General features: G+C 44.0%; 2 protein-coding genes across 2 annotated transcripts; one reads left to right on the top strand and one right to left on the bottom strand.

The window, feature by feature from the left end:
• Window positions 1-82: 82 nt before the first annotated feature.
• Window positions 83-6,212, top strand: LOC124131546 (probable methyltransferase-like protein 23). The gene is made up of 5 exons (XM_046494870.2): window positions 83-434; window positions 1,417-1,521; window positions 2,886-3,123; window positions 4,762-4,846; window positions 5,236-6,212. The coding sequence occupies exons 1-5, from the start codon at window positions 231-233 to the stop codon at window positions 5,399-5,401; spliced, it is 798 nt and encodes a 265-aa protein (XP_046350826.1). The 5' UTR covers window positions 83-230; the 3' UTR covers window positions 5,402-6,212.
• A 3,078-nt stretch (window positions 6,213-9,290) lies between these two features.
• On the bottom strand, window positions 9,291-17,959 carry LOC124131517. The gene is made up of 6 exons (XM_046494815.2): window positions 17,836-17,959; window positions 17,305-17,339; window positions 14,151-14,221; window positions 12,667-12,888; window positions 11,407-11,514; window positions 9,291-10,797 (listed from the first exon to the last, which is right to left on the bottom strand). Exons 2-6 carry the CDS (start codon window positions 17,335-17,337, stop codon window positions 10,644-10,646), a joined length of 588 nt encoding a protein of 195 aa, XP_046350771.2. The 5' UTR covers window positions 17,338-17,339; window positions 17,836-17,959; the 3' UTR covers window positions 9,291-10,643.
• Between the last annotated feature and the right edge of the window lie 339 nt (window positions 17,960-18,298).

Here is an 18,298-nt window from a genome sequence, read left to right as displayed (position 1 = left end):
ATACAATACTTCGAAATGTAATGAATGTTTGATGATAGAAGGGGCAAAGATCTATTTTTCAGTTCCGTTTTCAATATCCGGGTCCGACCATGACTTTATCTCTCTCGCTCAGACATTTCATTGTTATTCGCCATATTCGTTCTATATTCAAAATGGGAAGAGCTATTGTGTATTTTGGATTTGCATTTCAAAAAATGTGTCGACAGTGACAAAAAAGAGCACACGTATCCATGTTGCAGGACAAGTATTTTAGTATCATTTACGTTGACTTCGCCTTATCTTCCGCATTTTACAGTCCGTGTCTGAAACCGGCATGCGCTTGGAGCTTCTATTTCCGTGTCCTACACACGTCAGAGTGGCCTGACACCATGGAATCCACTCGAACATTCACCTTTTCTGATGAAGGGGATACAATGGAAATTCTCATCCCAGAGGTATACCCCATATTTTGGAAAAATGTTCTGGAAGTGCTCGAGTGTTTTACAGTAGGCCTGTCTTATATGGTTATCTCCCTTTACCCGCGCCTCGAGGGCGGTCGGGTAGCCTAGTGGTTAAAGCGTTAGCTCGTCACGCCGAAGACCCGGGTTCGATTCCCGACATGGGTACAATGTGTGAAGCCTATTTCTGGTGTCCCCCGCCGTGATATTGCTGCAATATTGCTAAAAGCGGCGTAAAACCTCACTGACTCACCATTTACCCGCACCTCAATTCGCATTAGTCTCGGAGCAGCGGACAACGGTAGCCTAGTAGCCGGACACTCACCAAACATTTACTGAAAGCTAATTAGGTAATCTGCTGATAACCAAAATTAAGAGTCAAGCATACCGGTAATCCGTTTTCCCCACAGATCATTAATATGTCTGCTAGAGATAACTCTGGGGTAGTGCACTTTACCGGGCGCACTTTTTCAGATCCAATTAGCGCCAAAATAATACCCAGTCATGTATGATACGACATGTTAATATTGAGGTGAATGTTTTAATGTCGCCATTCCATTCTAATTCCATTGCAATTTTTTTTAAAAAGAAACATATGAAATGTCCGACTTCTGCCTCACTGCTGTCCGGGTACAGCTGACTGTGTCCGAGTACTACCTAAGCTGTCGTCAAGCTAAAAGTATCCAGCTTCAGGATGAGCAAGACGTTCTTTGCCTGTTGGTCAATTTTGAAACTCCCACAGTTGTCTCCCTTTGTATCAGCAATTTGCCGTTCAAATCTGACATTAAATTTTTTTTTTCAAAAGTCTGTGTGCTGTATTGCGATGATTGTTGTGTCTGGGTACTGCCTCCCATGCTCTAAACTATGTTTACCATCTATGGTCATTATTGTGGTATTAAGCCTATATACGTTCTACCATAAAAATATATACAATTATGTCTTATTTATTTACTGCAATTCGATGTCGTGTATTCCTTAGGTGATAGACCCTGCCTTTGGGATGTACGTGTGGCCATGTGCCCCTGTTCTGGCCCAATATGTCTGGTTCCACAGAGAAGAAATCAGAAACAAACATGTGCTAGAGGTAAGCTGCAGGGATAACGTTCTAGATGCCCTGTGTTCAATGAGTATTATCGTGAAAGGAAATGGGCAGGTAGCTTTGTGGTTAAGGCATTTGCTAGTCACACCAAAGACCCGGGTTTGTTTCCCGACATGGGTACAATGTGTGAAGCCCATTTCTGGTGTCCCCTGCCATGATATTGCCGGAATATTGCTAAAAGCGGCGTTAAGCCATACTCACTCACACTCACACTATCCCGCATGTCCTAGAGGTAAACTGCGGTAGTAACGTTCTAGATGCCATGATATTGCTGGAATATTGCTCAAAGCGGTGTAATAACTGTACTCACTCACGTGAAAGGTATCTGAATCTATGGTTAATGCATAATGAGATGACAGCTCACCATCTGGTTAAACCTAACCTTTTTGTGTGCCAGTCCATTAGATCTGTAGGTATTACACGGCGGTCGCAAAATAATCTCCTTGCCATGCAAACCAGTGGTTGATAACAGGAATATAGATGACACACAACCAGCCAGGTCAGCCATTAATTGTAACCACCCAATCAACATTTTAGTTGCCTTGTAGGACATTCGTGAGATGCCAGGGCCGAATCTGCCTGGAATCCACGTCATACCAGTCAGACTGGCCCTGAGGAATGTTGTTAGTTTGCTCACTCACTCACACGTCTCCTAGCTTGTTAATATCACCACTACATGTGTGCAGGTATTACTGTATATGTGGATGTCGGGTATCCTAGTTTTCAAAGGTTTGCTTGTCACATCCAAGGGCCTTTTTCAATAACCCATATGGGTACGATGTGTGAAGCCCATTTCTGGTGTTCTCCTCTGCTATATTGCTGGAATATTGCTAAAAGCTGCATAAAACCGCCCTCCCTCCCTACTATATCTGTATGTAATACTCAGTTGTCTTAAGCACTGTTATTTGCTGTGTTGTGTGTTATAGCCCCTTATTGTGCCAGGATCTGCTGACCAGGATTTGCGTTCTTTTGTTCCCAAAAGTAACTTCCTGGGTCACTTTAGACTTTCCTACAACATGAAGCTGACATCCATGATAAAACTTGTTCATGAATACAGTTCAGCTCAATCATATGCTCGGAGAAGTGAGCTCGGGTAATCGAATACGTTCTGGAATAGCTGCCTTTAAAGTGACAATGGTCATGATTCATAATTTTAGCAATGACTGTTCCATGAGTCAAAGATTTTATGATCCCTGTCAAACAACGTCTACAAAACATTGTGGATTTTATGATCCCTGTCAAACAACGTCTACAAAACATTGTGGCAAATATGTCTAATTCAGCTGCTAAAACTGATGCGTTACACGAGGTATAACATTTGTCAAAATGATTTATGTCCTGTTTGGCAGATCGGTGCAGGGACAGCTCTACCAGGAATCCTTGCTGCCAAATGTGGAGGAATTGTCTCCCTCAGTGACAGTGCCAACTACCCACGTTGCCTTGACAACTGCCGCAAGAGTTGCGAAGCTAACGGACTGAGGGGTGTGTCAATTCATGGCCTTACTTGGGGGGAGTTTTCACCCGCTTTGCTGCAGCTTCCTCCTCAGGACATCATACTTGGTTCTGACTGCTTTTATTCCACTAAAGGTAATCCGCCAATGATGAGAGGGGTTTAGCCCAGTGGTTAAAGCCATCGCTCGGCATGTAGGAGCCTCGACAATCCAGTGCAGAGTTGCGTCCCTTGGGCACGCCAGAAACCTATGATTGTGGGTTCGAATCCCGGTTCGCCCCGATTATGTTTCTAGGTTTGTCAGCACCAAACCCGTGCTCGTGGGTTTCACCGAAGTGGTAAACGTCTGAGACCTGCATCACTTCGGGCTTTCCTCCCACATTAAGCTGACACGCCGCGATATAACTGGAATATTGTTAAAAGCGGCGTTAAATTCAACTCACTCACACTCACTCGACAATCCAGTTAATTGTATCTACATTCTATTATGATCCATATCCTGGACCCAGTCATTCCTTGTCAGCCCGATTCAAATAACCAAATCACTTCAAATGTAGCCTAGCTGTCTAATCAAATTGCACCAATAAGCGAAAGAAAGTGCCCCATTGAAATTGTGACGTCACATCAGAAACGAATACCTGAGACTCATAAAGACCCTGGGTAGAATAGGTCATCAACAACCCATGCTTCCTGTAAAAGGCGACTATGCTTGTTGTAAGAGGCGACTAACAGGATCGGGTGGTCAGGCTCGCTGACTTGGTTGATGCATGTCATCGTATCCCAATTGTGTGGTCAATGTGTGGTCATGATGTCAGTCACTGGATTGTCTGGTCCAGACTCGATAATTTACAGATCACCGTCATATAGTGGGAGTATTGCTGAGTGCAGTCTTAAACAACAAACAAAAGAAAACATTGGACGAACACCCTGAGTAATACAGGTTGTTTTCCACCTTGGTTAAACCCACTTTCACTGGAATAGTACTGACAAATCTAGAAACAAAATCAGGGCAACCTGGGATTCGAACCAACGGTGCCAGATATCTGGCACCCTTAAGGGACCCAGCTTGAGGTACCTGAGAGGATGTGCTGGCCGTTTGATGATGAAAGATTTTGTGGACAGTTTTTGAAAACAGTAGTAGTATTGTTGCATACTTCCCCCCAGGATGGACAATACATTCGAGAGGTCACACTTAATGACAAACACATCACATGAGTAAGCTCCCTTTAGGATTAATTCATATTTGGTCCATTTAGGATGTACCAAAGCATGTCTCTTTTATGCTGATAAAATATGTGTCAAAATGTTCACAACAGGAGCAGACTCTGGAATTCACTGTACCAAGTTGCGTTTCTTAAGTGTGTCAGGATCCTGTTACTGTGGATTCCATTTCCAGATTCGCCCTGATTCTGGGTTTGATACACCATAACCCCCCTCGAGGGTTTCATGAAGTTGTAAAAATGTATCACTTCTCCCCCACATCAGGGGTGCTGTCGGGTAGCCTAGCGGTTAAAGTGTTCACTTGTCAAACCGAAGACCCAGGTTCGATCCCCAAAACGGGTACAATGTGTCAAGCCCATTTCTGGTGTCCCCTGCCAGGATATTGCTGGTGTATTGCTAAAAGGGGTGTAAAAGCAAACTCACTCACTCACTCACTCACTCTCCCCAATCAAGCTGACATGTCATGATGTAACTGAAACACTGTCACTCACTCACTCACTCACTCACTCACTCACTCACTCACTCACTCATTACAGGGGTTGTCTATATTTCAGATTTCGAAGACATCTTGGTCACTGTTGCCTACCTTCTCCAAAAGATGCCGACAGCTGAGTTCTGGACAACGTACCAGGAGAGAAGGTCAGGGTTTTTTTAAGTTTTGTTTGTTTGTTGTTTACACCACACTCTGCAACATTCCAGCTATATGACTGCAGTCTGTAAATAATCGAGTCTGGACCAGACAATCCAGTGATTGACATCGTGATCACCAATCCATAAAGTTTGGGTCAACCAAGTCAGTGAGTCTGACCACCCAATCCCATTGGTCACCTCTTGTGACAAGCATGGGTTGCTGAAGACCTATTTGAGCCTATTTTGTCATTGTCGATTATTTACATACCACCATAACATAACTGAACTATCACTGAGTGCGGCCTTAAACAACAAGCAAAAAACATCAACTCAAATCTTTGTGTACAGGATGCATCCAGTGATAGTTATAACGAACTGGTACTATTTTCCTTTCACAGTGCGGACCGGTCCATTGAGCACCTGTTGATGAAATGGAAGATGTGTTGCAGACACGTCCCACTCCCCTTGTTTGAGGCAGACAGTACCGGCATTGCTGGCTCGACTCTGCCAGGCAACCACACTGTACATATGATGGTCATTACTTTGTGCAGAGATAGTGGCTGATGGCATGGTTACCGATATACCCGAGTTGTCTCACAGACAATGTTCAGATGGATGAAAAACATAGCGTCCAGAGATAGCGGCTGATGGCACGGTTGCTGATGTACCCGAGTTGTCTCACAGACAACGTTCAGATGGATGAAAATCACGGCGTCCAGAGATGGGGGCTGATGGCGCGGTTACTGATATACCCGAGTTGTCTCAGACAACGCTCAGATAGATGAAAATCATGGCGTCCAGAGATGGGGGCTGATGCCGCGGTTACTGATATACCCTAGTTGTCTCACAGACAACGCTCAGATGGATAAAAACATCTTGTGTCCAGAGACAGGGCTGATAGCACGGTTACTGACATACCCGAGTTGTTGAGACAAGGCTTGATGGATAAAAACATGGCGTCCAGAGATAGGGGCTGATAGCACGGTAACTGACATACCCGAGTTGTTGAGACAAGGCTTGATGGATAAAAACATGGCGTCCAGAGATAGCGGCTGATGGCATGGTTGCTGATGTACCCGAGTTGCCTCACAGACAACGTTCAGATGGATGAAAATCATGGCGTCCAGAGATGGGGGCTGATGGCACGGTTACTGATGTACCCGAGTTGTCTCACAGACAAGCTCAGATGGATGAAAATCATGGTGTCCAGAGATAGGGGCTAATGGCACGGTTACTGATGTACCCGAGTTGTCTCACAGACAACGCTCAGATGGATGAAAAACACATGGTGTCCAGAGATTGGTCCAGACGGCATTGTAATGGATATTTTCTTATTGATTGAGATTGTCTGGAATAAAGACATGACGACAATTAATATGTCGCTGGTCATATGGTTGCCGAACTTTCCACGATACTTCAGTTGGTTGAGTTTATCAGCAAAATATGAAGTGTCAAGGTCATTATGATTACAGGCCTAATGTTCAAGACCGCCTCCGTGGTCTTGTGGTAGAGCGTCCGCCCGGAGAGCGGAAGGTCCAGGGTTCGATCCCGGGCCGCGTCATACAAAAAGACGTTAAAAGATTGTACTTGTTGTTACCCTGTCTGGCGCTCGGCATTAAGGGGCTAAAACAAGGACTGGTCGGCTCGGAGTCAGTATACTGTGTCTGAGTGGGGTATTCATGTTAAACTGCGGCATGGTATCTCAGTGAGCTAGCACTATAAATCGGCATCAGTCCGGACTAGTACAAGCAGCCACACACACACATACACATGCATGCACGTCGCTATATAAGTGCAATAATCTTGGACGCGACGTTAAACCCAATTTCACCTCACCTCACCTATTTATATAAGTGCAATAATCTTGGACGCGACGTTAAACCCAATTTCACCTCACCTCACCTAATGTTCAATGCACACAATTTGACATGTGACAACACCATCTTTAGGTTTGTTGGGAGATGTGATAACAACACTTTGACAAGAGTTCACTAAATAAGCTGTGTTGAATATGACCTTCGGTACAAACGAATAAGTTTAATGGTTAAAATATATACCGGATGTGACCTAAACAGATGCCAAACAACATCCAAGGCACGCGTTTCCTATTGTATAATTCCCTGTATTTCCATATTTGCATTATTACTAATCTACCTCAAAGAGGTGAGGTGAGGTGAAATGGGGTTTAACATCGCATCCAAGATTATTGCTCTTATATAAATAAGCACAATATATATAAAAGATATTGGTGTGTGTCTGCTTGTAGTAGTCAGGACTGCTGCTGATTTAGTGCCAGCTCACTGAGGTACCATGCCACAGTTTAACATGAATACCACCTTCAGACACAGTATACCATCTTCCCGAGGCAAGAGAGTTAACTGACTTTAAAAGTCCAGTTTCCACCCTTGCCGAACTAGGCTGGAATTACTGGGCTAGATCGTAGCGCCACCACTGGATGTTACCAGTTATGTCCCTTCTAAGCCTCTCCTATGGACTAATCAGATTCCACTTCTCGTATCACTTGTGTTTGCTTCACATAAAATGGTGGCGCCAAGTCAGGACGATCTGATCGATAAGAAAGATCTATACTGTGATAAAACGGGTCTCACATCGCGAAATGCATCAAATCACGAGAGCACCTTGATACCAAACATGAAAAGATTTGGAAAATATCTGCTGACAACGAGTTGGCAGTGCACATGCTTTGCAAATCCTGCAATCGACCGAAATCTGCATGATAGTTTACGAACCGGATTTCGATGCATAGACTCGTTAGCCCAGCCAAAATGTAACTCCATAATAGCCTTGTTCGGCAAGGGTGGAAACTGGACTTTTAAAGTCAGTTAACTCTCTTGCCGCGGGAACATGCAGTATACTGACTCCGAGCCAACCAGTCCTTGTTTTAGCCTCTTAATGCCGAGCACCAGACAGGGTAACAACAAGTACCATCTTTTAAGGTCTTTTGGTATACTGTTGCATACGGCGGGGCCTCGGTAATGGTTTGGGGATGTATCTCTCATGATTGCAGGTTGGATTTGGTCACCATAAGAGGCAAGTTAACAGGGGCTCAGTACATCGGGTACGTTTTGAGGCCAGTCGTCGTTCCTCATTTTGACAACCACCCTCTTGCTACTCGACTTCAGTACATGGATTACAATGCCAGGCCTCATCGTTCGCATGCAGTCGTGGATTACATGAAGGCCAATGCAATAAAGACTCTACCCTAGCCAGCAATGAGCCCAGATTTGAACCCCTTTCAACATGTTTGGGATATTCTGGGGCGTCGCCTACAGGCACGAGATCCTCCTGTACAAGATTTACGCCAATTGGAAGCAGCATTGCATCAGAAGTGGTTGTTGACCCATCAACAGATACAACGTCTGACTGGAGGCATGAGACGTAGGGTGGAATGCGTCATCCGGACACGTGGCGGTTATACCAGCTACTGATCTGTTTCACGTGAAATGTCAAGTAGAGACTTTAAGGAACATTTTCACTGAAACATCAAACGTAACTCTTTTACTTAAGCCTGCAGCTCGATACTTTTTTCAGGTATTGGCTAAGGTCAAAAACAGTACCTGTGTTACCATGATGTTTTTGTCAGTAAATTCCAATCACAACTCACCAATATCTTCTTTATTTGTTGTCAAATGTTTGTTCTATCCGATAACATTGGTATTGCCCAGCTCCTGTGGTCAGTCATCCCATGCCATGATTTTTGCGATTTGTCATGGTTCAGAAATAGGGGTGTGCTTAACTTTTTTCTTTGTGTATATGTTTTATCACCATTTTGTTTTTAATATGCTGTGGCAGTCGCACGTTTACGCCATTCGTCTCGACTCCGCCCAATCCAACCCGAAACTGCACCGTGAATGACTCCATATCTCGGTGGACTGTCGTCTCAGAAAGGACCCCCAAACTGACTCCGGGACAGCATTGGTCTCAAGAATTCAATGCTTTTCACAGCCGACTCAGGGTACCCGGACGTGAGAGGTTGCCACCAGAGGGAGAGTAAATCACTGACCTCGCTCTAACCAAGTGTCCACGAGGACTGGTCGGCTCGGAGTCAGTATACTGTGTCTGAGTGGGGTATTCATGTTAAACTGCGGCATGGTATCTCAGTGAGCTAGCACTATAAATCGGCATCAGTCCGGCCTAGTACAAACAGCCACACAAACACACACACACGTACATGCACGTCGCTATATAAGTGCAATAATCTTGGACGCGACGTTAAACCCCATTTTACCTCACAGTAACAGGCGACTAACGGGATCCGATGGTCAGGCTCGCTGATTTGGTTGATGCATGTCATCGTATCGCATTTGCGTAGATCGATGATCATGATGTCAATCACTGGATTGTCTGGACCAGACTCGATTTTTAACAGATTGCCGTCATATAGATAGAATACTACTGAGTGCGACGTTAAAAAACAAACAAACAAATATAATAACAGTTTATATTTTAATACTTGACAACAACAAAAAATATACAACTATATACATGGTAAGCATTCATAAACCCGAGAAGCCATGTACCTCTCCTGGGGGTACGGTGGCCCAGTTGACTAAGACCCCGCAAATCTATGTGCAGTCTTGTAGGCTCGAATCCCGGTATGTTTCTAGGTTTGTCAGCAACATACCCGTGCTTGTGGGTTTAACCAAAGTGCGTCACTTCGGTCTTTCCTCCCACATCAAAGTGATACGCCGTGATATAACTGGAATACTGTTCGAAGCGGCGTGAAAAAAACTCACTCCGTACTCACTGTACCTCGCCAGGAGCACTCAGTCGTCAAAGTGAATGTCAGTTCTAATAAATCACTGTATAATACCCCTAAGAATGCATACCTAATTTCATTTAGTAGGTGTGACCACATGTACTAACATTGACAGCCATACAACATCTGTATCGCGGAATAAAATAGTTCCTCAAAAGGAGAGTCGACACGAGCGTGTGTATACTGAAATGGTTCCACAGTAAAAAAAAATCAGTTTACTTACAAAAAAAAAGTTCAAATAATATACTTGAATGAGAACGGTCTGTTAAGTGAGTCAGACATGGTGACCGTGCGTCGAAATTCATTCACATTAACGTATAAGACGCCAAAATGGCTGACGCGATTAACGTGACGGGAGAGATTTCAGAAGTTGTTGATGAACCTGTGTCGATTACACGTGTTTGTCATAATTGATCTTTTGTTCGATCATCAGCTGTCTATAAAGATGTGACAAATATGTAAGGAGTAAATTCACAGAGTGGTGTTAACTCTCACTGTCAGCTTAGGTACGGGTCGAGTTTTGTTAACTGGGATTGGTCGCAGCCAGGATACTAGTCTTGGTGCAAGGGAAAGCAGTCGAACTCGCAGACTTTTCCCAATCAAGGCTAAAACGATTAGTTCGGCATTAAGGGATGAGAAACATCGCATCTGTATTTATTCGTGCTTGGGAGTTCCAAAGGATGTAGTACGCCAATATTTACGTCATTTCAAGAAAAGTCTTGTGATAAACGTTTTGAACGTCAAAATGTCGTCAATTTTGCTATGATATGACCGGCCGCCTCTCGTCCAATGGAAAAAAACAGTATATGTTGTAAACTTCACGTGTAAAAAGATGAAAAAATGAATTGTTTGTGCCAATAGACTGAGACAGTAAACAAAGAAGTAACAGTACATTTTAACACAGAACACATATAAAGATTCTTTAAGAATAAATATACACGGGAGATAAAAATATAAACACGTCATGATTTAATACAAGTAATTGATTTGTTCTTCTGGTTCTCCGTGGATGTTCTCCCGGAGACCCTACGTGTTGAGACACTTGCAGGATCCGGGCAACCTGACCCACTCGATTTGGTATCTGTCGTCGTCGTCTTCATCCTCGTCTTCGTTCACCGTGACTGCCGTCGTATATTCCACATTTTGGGAACACACGCCGTAGTTATAATTGGAAACATGACTGAAAAAGATAGAATCAAAACAATCAGTTCCTTCGGACATGGGAAGGTGTGCACCGTGACATACATGGTACCTAAGGACCGTCTCCGTGATCTAGTGGTAGAGCCCGGGGTTCGATCCCCGACCGCGTCATACCAAAAGACGTTAAAAGATGGTACTTGTTGTTACCCTGTCTGGCGCTCGCCATTAAGGGGCTAAAACAGGGACTGGTCGGCTTGGAGTCAGTATACTGTGTCTGAGTGGGGTATTGATGTTTAACTGCGGCATGGTATCTCAGTGTGCTAGCACTATAAATCGGCATCAGCCCGGGCTAGTACAAGCAGCCACACACACACACACACACACACACACACACACACACGTGCATGCACGTCGCTATATAAGTGCAATAATTTTGGACGCGACGTTAAACCCCATTTCACCTCACCTCACCACATGGTACATAACGGGACTTGGCGCGGTGGCAGTTCTAAAATGTTTTTTCTTTTCTTAAAACCCTTGTTAATACGAAGTTTAATCATGTATATTGAACTGGGTTTTTTGCGGTACGGACGGCGGACAGCGGTCCATAACGTAAGCACAAAAGCATTAATAGTAATAGGTGTTTTACCTGCACTGCTCGAACTTGAAGAACTGTTTCCTGTTGCCAAACTGGGCTATCGTCTTCAAAACGCCCGTCACAGAGGTCATTGTCGCTTCGTCTCTGAAGAACGCCTGTCTGTAACACAACATGTCAATAGAACACATCAATATCGTTGTTTCAATGTGAAAATGCTTTTCACCAAGATTTTGAACACGCCGTGTAAGAGTGAGTGAGTGAGTTGAGTTTAACGCCGCATTTAACAGTTATAGCGCGGCGTGTCAGCTTAATGTGGGAGGAAAGCCCGAAGTGATGCAGGTCTCAGTCGTTTACCACTTCGGTGAGATCAACGAGCACGGGTATGGTGCTGACGAACCCAGAAACATTATCCGGGCGAACCGGGATCGCCGTGTAAGAAGGGGAAACTATTCAGAAATAACGTTTGTCAACATAGTCAGTTTCAGGGGCACTTGGGGTGGGGGTTGGGGTGTATTTTTGTTATAATATGCAGCTTAAAAAAGGCGTATAAACAACAGGCCTCCACACGACGGAGATGGTTCAATGCAGGGAGCATTAGTTTTGTACCCCGGTCAACGTATCCGTCTACATTCAAACTGCATTAGGGGCGGTCGGGTAGCCTAGTGGTTAAAGCGTTCGCTCGTCACGCCGAAGACCCGGGTTCGATTCCCGACATGGGTACAATGTGTGAAGCCCATTTCTGGTATCCCCCGCCGTGATATTGCTGGAATATTGCTAAAAGCGGCGTAAAACCATACTCAGTCACTCACTCACTCAAACTGCATTCTAAGCTCCCTGGGGAATGTACAGTTAATACAGGTTAGTTTAGGGTCGGTCACGTCATTTGCTGGGAACCCACGAACATGTATTCGGCACTCATGTTCAGACGTCATTAAACAGCATTATAATAACACAGTGTCCCGATAATAACACAGTACCTGATAATAACACAGTGTCCCAATAATAACACAGTACCTGATAATAACAGCGTCCTGATAATAATACAGTACCTGATAATAACAGTGTCCTGATAATAACACAGTACCTGATAATAACACAGTGTCCTGATAATAACACAGTACCTTATAATGACAGTGTCCTGATAATAACACGGTGTCCTGATAATAACACGGTACCTGATAATAACAGTGTCCTGATAATAACAGTGTCCTGATAATAACAGTGTACCTGATAATAACAGTGTCCTTATAATAACAGTGTCCTGATAATAACACAGGGTGCTGATAAAAAAACGATACATATGATACTTACGATTGACAACATGCGTGGTTGAGAACAGGACCCGATATCTGACGCGCAGGAAAACTGCCATTTTTTGCGGCACACCTGACAGTGCAGTTGCTTTTCCCGAGTACCTTGCTCTTGACTGGCGTGTACTGTCCGGTTAAGTTGAACAGGCGCAACTGCTGCACTTCCGTAACAAACAGGGTTGGGTACCGCTCAACAATACGTTCTTCAATACTTTTCCTTGACCTGGATACAAGAAATTGGCCACAGTTAGACCCACAATAAAATGGATTTGGAGAAAACTGTACACATCGCTACCAGCTTGACGAGGCTAAATGCAGCATCGATGGACAAAAGCGTGTGTATGGGCGTTTTTATCAATATTCCAACATCATAACAATATTCTAGAATCATCACTGCGAGGGAAAACCAGAAAAGAGCTTCACACAGTGTACCCATATTGGGAATCGAACCTGTCATCGCAGTGACGTGTGAATGCTTTTCCGACCAGACCCAATGCCTCCTTCCACGTTAAGCAGAACTGATGACTCAATTACAAATGACGTATCTCAAGTGAATTAGTTAAGTTCCCATCCCTAGCATACATAAAGCTGTATCATTGTTTGTTTGTTTGCAGTTTAACGCCGCATTCAGCAATATTCCATTCATATGACAATAAATTGCGAATATTTGTTTGATATAAAGTGAAACGGTGTTAATCTGGGCAATGCCGTTCCTAGGGTAATCGTCGGGATTAATGAGTTTGTTTGTTTGTTTTACGCCGCATTCAGCATATTCTAGTTATATGACGGTGGTCTGTAAATAATCGAGTCTTGACCAGACAATCCAGTGATTGACATCATGAGCATCGATCCACGCGATTGGGATACGATGACAAGCATCAGCCAAGTCAGCGAGCCTGACAACCCGATCATGACAAGCCCTGGACAAAGTACGCCTTTTGTGGCAAGCATGGTCTGCTGAAGACCGATTTTTACCCGGATCTTCGCGGGTGTAAAGTTGCATTTACTCGGCAAGTCTACTGTGTCTACTCTGAACAGAAAATGTCAACACCATACACGAACGGGCGTCCTTACACGTGACAGTGCCTTATATTAAGGCTGTTATGTTTATAAGGTGAGGTGAAATGGGGTTTAACGTCGCGTCCAAGATTATTGCACTTATATAGCGACGTGCATGCACGTGTATGTGTGTGTGGCTGATTGTACTAGTCCGGACTGATGCCACACTCAGACACAGTATACTGACTCCGAGCCGACCAGTCCTTGTTTTAGCCCCTTAATGCCGAGCGCCAGACAGGGTAACAACAAGTACAATCTTTTAACGTCTTTTTGTATGACGCGGCTGGGGATCGAACCCCGGACCTTCTGCTCTTCGGGCGGACGCTCTACCATTAGACCACGGAGGCGGTCTGTTATGTTAGGCTAGTGTACTCCTTACTCATGCTTCCTGGAATATTATCAAATGATCATAAAACACGAACTCACCCGACCTCCTTCCAAATGAGGTAGCACGCCAATGATACAGTTGTTATACAGAATGCAATAGCAACAACAACCTGCAAGGAAAACCTTTACAATATTAGTCACATGTCATTGAAAGAAAAAATATTTATACAATGACCTGAATGACTTCATATAAAAAACTAAAAAACTTACCGGTCTTATGATCTAACAAAGGGTTGCCTCATATATATTGACCATTTGACAGACATAACAACTCAAAAACTTCACGGTATTATGATCTAACAAAGGGTTGCCTGAACTTGCCTCACATATATTGACAGTTTGACAAACATAAAAACTCAAAAATTTCACGGATTTATTATTTCAATAGCAGGTTGCCTCTTTCATTCTTGTACCGACCGCCTCCGTGGTCTCGTGGTAGAGCGTCCGCCCGGAGAGCAGAAGGTCCGGGGTTCGATCCCCGACCGCGTCATACCAAAAGATGGTACTTGTTGTTACCCTGTCTGCCTTGTCGTCTCGGAGTCAGTATACTGTGTCTGAGTGGGGTATTCATGTTAAACTGCGGCATGGTATCTCAGTGTGCTAGCTCTATAAAACGGCATCAGTCCGGACTAGTACAAGCAGCCACACACACACGTGCATGCACGTCGCTATATAAGTGCAATAGTCTTGGACGCGACGTTAAACCCCATTTCACCTAACCTCATTTTTGTACCACCCTGCGTGGTTTTGAGTACTTAGATGAAACTGAACCTGGTAATAGTCTGCATAGCGGGGTTTCCGGATTAAGAGGGTTCGTGTAATTACTAAAGCTCCTCACAGCGATAGTCACAGCAAGTTGAAATCGCAATCGCCTGTCGCGACGCCGAGTACGCTCTCCCCAGCAGCCAACAACCACGCATGAATTGAGATCACAATCCCCTGACCGCTGTTTACAAATAAGTGATGACTGTCGCGACGGCGAATACTTTTTCCCCAGCTTAATTATTTATTTCTGCTTGTCAATTTGAATTTCTATTTCACTTCAAATATCATATAATTGGTACAGTGAGAAAGCAAGAGGGAATATGGTACTTTTTCTGTCTGTCTGCATTCTGGTCTGATTAAACAAACAAACGTAAATTCTCAGGGAAATAGTACGTCAGTCGTATTTTTTTTCCTAATTCACCAGAATGGCATTCCCAAAGACACTAAAACATAAATAATGAAAATTTGCAAGATCCTTCTGATGGCCGGTTGCACACTTGTCCGATACCGGGAGGTTGACGATTGTGTCACGCGCTGGGAAAGAGCTTGGCTACCATTGTGGATTGTTCTTGTTTCCGGACACAACTAGGAGATATCGACAGAACAAATGGATGTACGGGAAGGTTCAAAGTCAGAGCAGGGTCACAGTTTCGATGTCCGCGGAAAGTTGTCGCCACTCGCTTCCGGAATTGCACGAATTGTCAAGAATGGTCCGAAGAAAGTCATTTTATTGTGTCAACCGCGTACATACTACGCATACAATTTTGGTTTTAAATGTTTCAATGATACACGCAGTGATTATGGTGCCACTTTTGGACAAAATGTCATCTCTTGACGGACATGTCCACGCGTGGACTCACTGGAATAATGTGAACAAGCCTCAGAGTTACCATCGCTGGTGGCACCGACAGAGTTTCGGTCTAGGAAATGCTAACAGCGCTTTTGTAATTCGTATGTTGAGTGCATGGGTGGCATAGTGTCTAAGGCACCGGAGTACACTCTACGGGGTTGCCTCCCTTACTCGTGCCAGAATCCGATGATCGCGAGTTCGAATTCCAGATTCGACCTTGTTTATTCGTCCATGATTATTGTATTTTCACTCATTCCCGTGTTCGTAGGTTTCATCAAAGTTGTCAACGTCTAACTACTTAATGAAGACACCCGTGAAGACCCGGGGTAGAATAGGTCTTCAGCAACCCATGCTTGTCGTAAAAGGCGATTATGCTTGTTGTAAGAGGCGACTTACGGGATCGGGTGGTTAGGCTCGATGACTTGGTTGATGCATGTCATCGTATCACAATTGCGTATATCGATGCTCAAGATGTCAATCACTGGATTGTCTGGACCAGATTCGATTATTTACAGACCGCCGTCATATAGCTGGAATATTGCTGAGTGCGGCGTTAAACAACAAACAAGCAAACAAATATTGACATCCCTTCTCTAACTGCCCCACTGAACACTAACAACATGCCCCTTGCATCAAATAAGGGGCGGGGATTTGATATTCAAAGCAATTGTATGTGTTAAAGCGCTATTAGGAAAATAATTTCTGCTTCACAATCAAGCTATACACTGTTCCATTCAACCACGCATATCGTGTAAGGACCTTGTCACAATAAGCCCAATAATTTCCATTAGGCCAATGAACTCCCAACATGCCCTAGAGTTGAATGTGCATTCAGCAGTGTATGTTTCATGGTGATTGCATCTTATTGTCTCGCTGTAAGCAGCAACACGGGGGTGAAACAGGTTGGGATATCTGTTGGCAATCAGTGGGTCCACGAGGCTTAAATTTGTGATATACAAGAACTACTTAATGAAGAGACTCGTGAAGATCCGGGGTAGAAACGGTCATCAGCAACCCATGCATGCCGTAAAAGGCGACTATGCTTGTCTTAAGAGGAGACTTGCGGGAACGGGTGGTCAGGCTCGCTGACTTGGTTAATGCATGTCATCGTATCCCAATTGCCTAAATCGATGCTCATGATGTCAATCACTGGATTGTCTAGACCAGACTCGATTATTTACAAACCGCCGTCATATAGCTGGAATATTACTGAATGCGTTTAAAAACAAACAAACAAAACTTAATGAAGAAGATAATGAGACTGGTAAGTCAGCATTCTTTTATGTTTGAGTTTGTCTGTGGATACTTGTCTTGCAGTATCCCACAATGCCAATGACAGACAACTGACCCACACATGACCCTGTTCTGCTGGACATGGTAATAATAACCTACGTGACTCAGGGAATATATAAAACTTAAACTCCCTGCTAAAACCCGTATCCCTTGTTGCAACGCGCATCGTGAACGCAATACCATTCAACAGATAGACTCGAGAGTCGACGATGTCCCCACTGAGTGTGCGACCAGCGTCAACAGGTAATCACATCTTCACGGCTCAATTGTACATGTGTAACTTACCCACAGTCTCGAGGTTGAACAGTTCCCTGCCATGACTGAAAGAACAAAGAAAACGCGGTTCAAGGTGGTAGGCGTGTGAGTGGATGTTTACAGGCTGTGAAGGTATGCGTCTCCTGTCAAACAGCCATGCTCGGTTGACCTTGCCACATGGTACCTGCTGGCTAGATGTGTATAATTATAAATATAACCAGCCTCCGTTGCCCTTGAGGGAATGAACGCTATACATTAGTAAACAAATGACGAGTACAGGTCGGAAAACGTGTTTCGAATAGCAACACAAGCTCTGTTAATAATTCATGTGTACTTGTATGGCTCCCTATTGATTTCGGTCAGATGTAAAATTAAATAGATTCAAATATTGAAATAACGCTTCTTGGATTGTTTGTTATGTTAAAGACGCCTCTTGTTATTATCACGCAATCGAACCTCAAGCATTTCCACCACTTTGGCTGAACGAAACATTCGCCTGTTATAAACAATAAACTCTCACTATAGGTACGACACGCCCCCTTATTCTCTACATGTTCCTACCTTGTGTTCGTTCTGTTTCGTCTGTTCCACTGTGTGACAAACCCCACCGAAGAGTTGATTTTTATAGAAGAGATGTAATCCCGGATACGATGCTCGCCCAACCTAAGTCATTACCTTCTTCCCGTGTCATTGAGTGCGCATAAGTAAGGGAGATAACTACTGATGGAAATATACATCGACGAGTCTTCCAATGCCCGTGTTAAGTCAAGCGAAACTGAGACTTGATATAAACTAACCAATCGGAAGTTTCCGGTATGAACGAATCAGAAATATATAAAGCGCGGCTTCCTGTTATTTTTTCGGAGAATGACAATCCCACTCAAGTACACATAGCGAAGGCTATACAAAGACCAGCTCGATTCTGAGAGCGCTGCGTGCATCTGTGACGTAAGAACGATCAGATCTTATGATAACACAAATATGTTTCTTGATGTGGGTGTCATTCATACCTTAACCAATAAGA

Source organism: Haliotis rufescens, unplaced genomic scaffold (assembly GCF_023055435.1).
Source record: "Haliotis rufescens isolate VD_foot unplaced genomic scaffold, xgHalRufe1.0.p SCAF_20, whole genome shotgun sequence".
In the NCBI taxonomy this organism is placed as follows: domain Eukaryota; kingdom Metazoa; phylum Mollusca; class Gastropoda; order Lepetellida; family Haliotidae; genus Haliotis; species Haliotis rufescens.
The sequence above is the reverse complement of the archived record's forward strand: the minus strand, read 5'-3'. Positions and strand labels throughout refer to the sequence as shown.